General features: G+C 40.3%; 1 protein-coding gene across 1 annotated transcript; it reads right to left on the bottom strand.

The window, feature by feature from the left end:
- On the bottom strand, positions 1–5100 carry LOC118095450 (vomeronasal type-2 receptor 26-like). The gene is made up of 5 exons (XM_088654712.1): positions 4957–5100; positions 2517–3377; positions 667–894; positions 141–267; positions 1–20 (listed from the first exon to the last, which is right to left on the bottom strand). Exons 1-5 carry the CDS (start codon positions 5098–5100, stop codon positions 1–3), a joined length of 1380 nt encoding a protein of 459 aa, XP_088510838.1.
- Between the last annotated feature and the right edge of the window lie 900 nt (positions 5101–6000).

Below are 6000 nucleotides of genomic sequence, written 5' to 3'. Positions count from 1 at the left end.
TCATCCCACATCAGGTAAACCTGAATTTACAGGGGGGAAACATCGAGCTTGGTGTAGCCTGATTGTAAAAATGTGTCACTACACAAATTAAATTGGAATGCCGAGAACTGAAAACAGCCAGTAGCATCAATTATACTTACCCTCCTTGTCTGATATTTTCTCTTTTGGACATGGGATGCAATTGTAGCAGCAAAATGGCTTCCCTTCTTTCACTTTCTTGCTAGAACCAGGATGGCAGCTCTCACTGCATGTAGAAAGAGGCTGGGCCTAATCCATAAATGAGAAAGCAAAATAATGAGCTTGGAATCTTTAAATTTCATGGGCCTTTCCACTTCTTTTTGCAGTGTTAAGGAATTTCAATCACATATGCATCTCACATGCAAATTAAAGTACAAATTCCATTCCATTATAGACACACAGAAGGAGGGCTCTAAATACCTCCTGTTAGCTTTGTATGATAGGCTTGGTGTGAGGCTAGCACCAACACTGGAAGCAGATGCATTATTAACAGGATTGTCTATTAAAGGACTAGGTTGTACTTTGAGAGAATACTGACACTAATCTTTAGTCTGAGGTCTTATATGTTTGATGACAGTTTCGAAGAGATACTGTTACTGACACTATTCTCTAAAACACTTTCACCCTACATCTCCGATTGGATCCTACCTGGTTAAACCAGTAATGCCATGTTATGGCCTCTTCATTGATGGCAAACGCTTCATCTGGAGGAACTTGCGGATCCATCCTCCCAATTTTTATTCTGTGAAAGGATTGGTTAGATGAAACCACCCAGTTGATGACATCGAATCCAGCTAGTAACTGCCCATTACTATCAAAGGAGATCTTGTCCCCAGCACTGTTGTTAAATGAAACATGTCTCAAAAAGTGATGAAGCTGGATAGAACGAAAAAAGTATAGGGTTTTCAGACTAATGTCTAATGGAAGCAAGAATGATTTCCTGAAGAGTTTTGAGCAGGAGGCAATTGGTGAAATATCTGCTTACCCTTTATAATTGAGAGATAATAGGAAGGATCACTATGTTATTCAGCAAACTGATAAGAATACATGCTGCTCATATAATAAGCTAAAAGACCTCAAAGAGATCAGTTTATGGTATTTTTTAGCAAAACATCCTCCTCCCATATTTCACACCAGTTTTTCTTCTCAAAAACTTAGAAAATATAGCTGTCAAAATGTACACCCAAATTGCTCCACAATCTTTTCAAGCATAAATAACTCATCACATAACATTTCTGTTGCTTTTTTAGCTGCATCTCACCTGTATGGTTAGCCATATTCTGCCCCATGACTGGGCCCTATACCTTCTAGGAGTCAACATTAGCCCTTCTTTCCCAATGAGCATTACCTTATATCTATTTGTCTGTAATCCACCTCATTATATCCACAAGGTGCGGGGAATCACCAATCACAACTGCAACAGGGGCAAGAGAGAAGGTAACGACATAAAGACATAAGAAGAGTCTGCTGGATCAGGCCAGTGGCCCATCTAACCCAGGATGCTCTGCTCTTCACACATTGGTCAACCAGATGCCTATGCAGAACCTGCCTTCCATGCCTACATGAAATTTTCAGGAAAAATGCTGAACAAAATCCGATACTAGCAGGCTGGTGCAAGTCAAGTTGAACAGTACATGACACCCATCATAACATCACCCACCAATTCCCAAGGAACCAAGTTTGGTCAAATGAATTTGGTACCCAAGGCAGAAATATCCAGCAGTACCTTTCTGAGTAAAAATATATCAGTAAGAAATTATAGAAGTAGCTATTTGCTGTTCTTTTGTGATACCTAATTTCACGAAATATGAGACGTAGGTGGCACTGTGGGTTAAATTACTGAGCCTAGGGCTTGCTGATCAGAAGGTCGGCAGTTTGAATCCCGCAACAGGGTGAGCTCCTGTTGCTTGGTCCCAGCTCCTGCCAACCTAGCAGTTCGAAAACACGTCAAAGTGCAAGTAAATAAATAGGTACCGCTGCGGCGGGAAGGTAAACGGTGTTTCCGAGCACTGCTCTGGTTTCGCCAGAAGTGGCTTAGTCATGCTGGTCACATGACCCGGAAGCTGTACACCGGCTCCCTCGGCCAATAAAGCGAGATGACCGCCGCAACCCCATATTCGTCCACGACTGGACCTAATGGTCAGGGGTCCCTTTACCTTTAATATCGGTTGCCTAAGATCAGTTGCCTTACTCTATGCAATGATAACATAGTAAGCTAGGGGGAAAGGAAGCCCAACTACTGAAGTCATACAGCTGAGTTTCTATTCCACTTGCACCTATTAGTTACTGATAAACCATCAATGTCAACAGGTACCCACAAAAGCTCACAAAATTTGCCATTTCCCTCACTTCCTTATGGTTTGGAGAGAAATGAAGTGCATGGACAAAACTTTTCCCTACATTTAATGGGAAATATTGTTATATTACTGTAGATATTGCACACTGTTATAATACTGTAGATATTATGCATTGTCACGTCAAAATGTTCAGGCCACTACCTGCCATTTCTCTTGATTCTGTAGTTTCATTCTCGCTCCATCCAGATTTGCACTGTGCTTGACTCTAGATGAGGACATTGCATGTAAAGCATGGGCCACAGCATAGACAGCATTGTAGATGTTGTAGCTGTGGCCCGTCATGCTCATTTCAAAGAAGGGTTTTGGAAGGTTCTGTAGCTTCTCCTCCCTAGTGCAAATGTACCCATCCACGTTACCTACATCCGTCTTTGAAAATGTGCAACCAAAGGCCTGCTGCCAGAAGTCCCTGATGAACCCATCTCCTTTAGTGATGGAAGGATTTCTGCTCTCAATAAATGACTGGAAGCCTGGTACATCATTGGAGTGAATTTTGAAGGCTAGAGTACCATGGATTATTTCTGTATCAAAATTCCTTTGATAGACTGTTGATGTAAGCTCCATCTGGGCTGTAAGAATCCAAACTTTCCCTCTTGGTATGCTTGTCTCAGATTCTTGTTTTGACAGATATGGAAACCATCTCAAATACATCATGGCATTTGATTCTCCATAAAAAACCACTATGTTGGCTTTACTATTCATGATTTCATTATGTAATTTACCTCCTCTTTCCAGGTTTTCATCAATTTCATTGAAAGAAATTAACATGGGGATTCTTTCTATGAAGGCAAAACAGACACCACTCTGAGAGAACAGTGGAATGATAATTTGCACACACCTTTCTCCATTGTCAGTATCCGTGACTACAACCCCAATCCAGACCCATCTGAAATGAAGAAGCAAAGAGAGTATCCCTGTATACTGAAGGGTTTCCTGAGGGGTCATCTGGTAAAAATCAAGCCCTGGAGTTTTATAATTCATCACTGGATTCGAACCATATACCAGCTAAAAGAAAAAGCAGGAAGGGGAAGAGAGACAGAGACATTTTAAAGATGTAGTTTCATATGCTCTGATCACTCAATCCAGTGACTAAGACACAGGATTTACAGCAAGTAGTAAGGTAAGTGGATATTGGGCGTCACTCCTATACAGCATCTTCCTGCTTATCTATCATCCCTCTCCATTGCTAGCCACTGCTTTGCGTTTATCAAAGCAAGGTTTAATACCTTTCCCTCCAATGTCCTGCTCCATAGATTCTCTAAGGGCCAAGTCTCAGTCCTATGTTCCTGTAATAACCAGTTGACGGAATCCCTCCAGCACATAGTCTTTACTTGCCCCCTGTATAGTGCTGTCAGGAGAAATCTACTGAGTCCATTAATCCAAAAATTCCCTGGACTTCCAGTAGAGATTCACCTCACCCTATTACTGTTGCAAGTGGCAAGATTTCTAACTGCTGTCCTGTCCTATAAGAGGAGAAACTGACTGTTATATGAAGCCTGAAACCTTTTATCATATTGCTTTTATATTATCTGAAGTAGTATATTTTTAGCCTTATATTCATTTGTATTGATTTTGTTTTATTGTATTGTATTGTATTGTATTTTTATTGACTACAAAGCAAGCATGTCTTGTTGTATCTATTTTATGCTGTATGAGCTTATAGCTGCAATAAATTTGATCTGATCTAGGTGGATATTATTCCCTCTTATCAAGAAAGGGGGCTAGTCCTGAGAGATTAGTGCTTAGTCTAAGGACATCTCTTTCACAGGTATTTTACACCAGCAGGTAGTAAATGGTTTCCATTGTGAATTCTTTGTTGGAGTGTAATTGGACTGTTGTTGCTGCAGCATCTCTGGATGGTGCTGAGGTGGGTCAAGGTGCAAGCAAACTCAGGGCAGAATGGACATATAATTGTAAAGGGCTTCTGATGCACCTGCCCAGTCCTGACATCACCACCACCCAGCACTGTGCAAATAAGCCACAGTGATGCTGGTCCTGGCAGGATGGTTCTGCCCTACTGCAGTGGTTGCTATCTTATATGGCAATCTGCAAAATTACTTATACTATAATATGACATATGCATATTGTAAGATGTGTTTTCTGGGACATGGATGTCTATTTGATAGAATTCCTTTCCTAGAAAGACTCGCCTTACCACAACTCTCAATGCACCTCCTTCTCAGTATGGTCTTTTCCATGCAAGGAAGGATTCAATGCTAATAATAATAATAATAATAATAATAATAATGTAAAAAGATGTTTCTTCTTAAATACAGGGGCAGGAGCAAAGAGGAAAATGAAACACACATACAAATTTATAAAAAAACAACAACAACAAAAAACACAAGCCCTAACTTTCTTTCTCCTGCGATTCTATGTTTACTTTGCTTTATCATTGTTTGGGTATTTTGCTATCTATAATGCTTCTTTCGTTGGTTTACCATGTCATGAGTCATAAATACAGGTTTAACAGAATTAAACCTCCCTCTCTCCAAATTGCAAAACAAAATCTAGAAGAAAGAAAGCCGCATGAAAAAGTATTGCATTCCATGGTATCGATATCACAAGGGCACATTATCCCTACCTGTGGAATCTTATAGATATCCAGAATATTTGCCACAAGAACAGAGGTTTCGGAATCCAGTCCCCCAATGACCGCTGTCAGATTATGCTGGATGTCACAGACGTAGTTGGGGGAAAACCTCTCTAACGAAGATAAAAGTAGCATTGTGGCATAGTAGGTCAACTTTTCATTAAAATAGCTGTCATAGATGTGGAAGCCCAAGGTGATATTGGGTAAGATCTGAGGGTTGTCATTGATCTCCTTTACTGCAAATGCCAAGGCCAAAATATGCTGATAATTCTTTGACACTACACTAGAATTAAAATTGCATTCTGTATCAGAATGATTATTTCAAAATTTTTGGAAAACCAACACCACTATCTGCATTTTCATATTGATGATTGTTGATTGCAGTATTCCAGAGAAAGACTAAAGTCAAGATTCTCTGGCTGGAGAAGTGTAGGGTGACGAGGACGTGGTCCTCCAATAGCAGAGAAGAACTCATCTGTGACAAACACCTATGTTATGCTCATGAAGAACTCTGTGGGCATGGATGCATACAAGAACTTTCCCACAAGCAGTTACCAATTTTAGGCTTCAGAGCAAACCCATGCCTCCAGTGGGTTCCAGGCACCTTTATCTTCAAAGAGCCTATCCAGGATTGGGCCCCTCCTTGAGAGCAGTCAGGAGCTGGAATAACTGCATTCATGCTGATTGGAATGAGGAGGCTTAAAAAAGGCAGCTACATGTGGGAAGGGTGTTAGTCAAGACACACAAAGCTACAGCCTTGGTTGGTGAATAATGCTCACCTCACTTAGAATAATGGTCTTAATGAAGTGTATTTCTTGAAACACTCATTAGGGTTAGGTTAAATTTTCAATCACAAATGCATGTCACATAGCACATAGACATGTTATCAACATGTGTATTTTATGAGAGCTTGTGCATGACATCACAACATACCATGTAATTCATGAATCTAGAACAACAGTGCCATCTATCTGAATTATTGCTGAAGTTTCATGTGGATTTTGCTTTCTGACAATCTCACATGGTGAATTATTT

This window comes from Zootoca vivipara, chromosome 12 (assembly GCF_965207765.1).
Source record: "Zootoca vivipara chromosome 12, rZooViv2.hap1.1, whole genome shotgun sequence".
Lineage (NCBI taxonomy): Eukaryota > Metazoa > Chordata > Lepidosauria > Squamata > Lacertidae > Zootoca > Zootoca vivipara.
This window is presented reverse-complemented; position numbering and strand designations above follow the sequence as displayed.

Coding starts and splice junctions, on each gene's coding strand:
- LOC118095450 (XM_088654712.1), bottom strand. CDS start 5,100: ATGCTACTTTTATCTTCGTTAGAGAGGTTTTCCCCCAACTACGTCTGT. Junction 3,378..4,956: donor ATATCTATAAGATTCCACAG/GTAGGGATAATG, acceptor TTTTTCTTTTAG/CTGGTATATGGTTCGAATCC. Junction 268..666: donor GGCATTACTGGTTTAACCAG/GTAGGATCCAAT, acceptor TTTATGGATTAG/GCCCAGCCTCTTTCTACATG.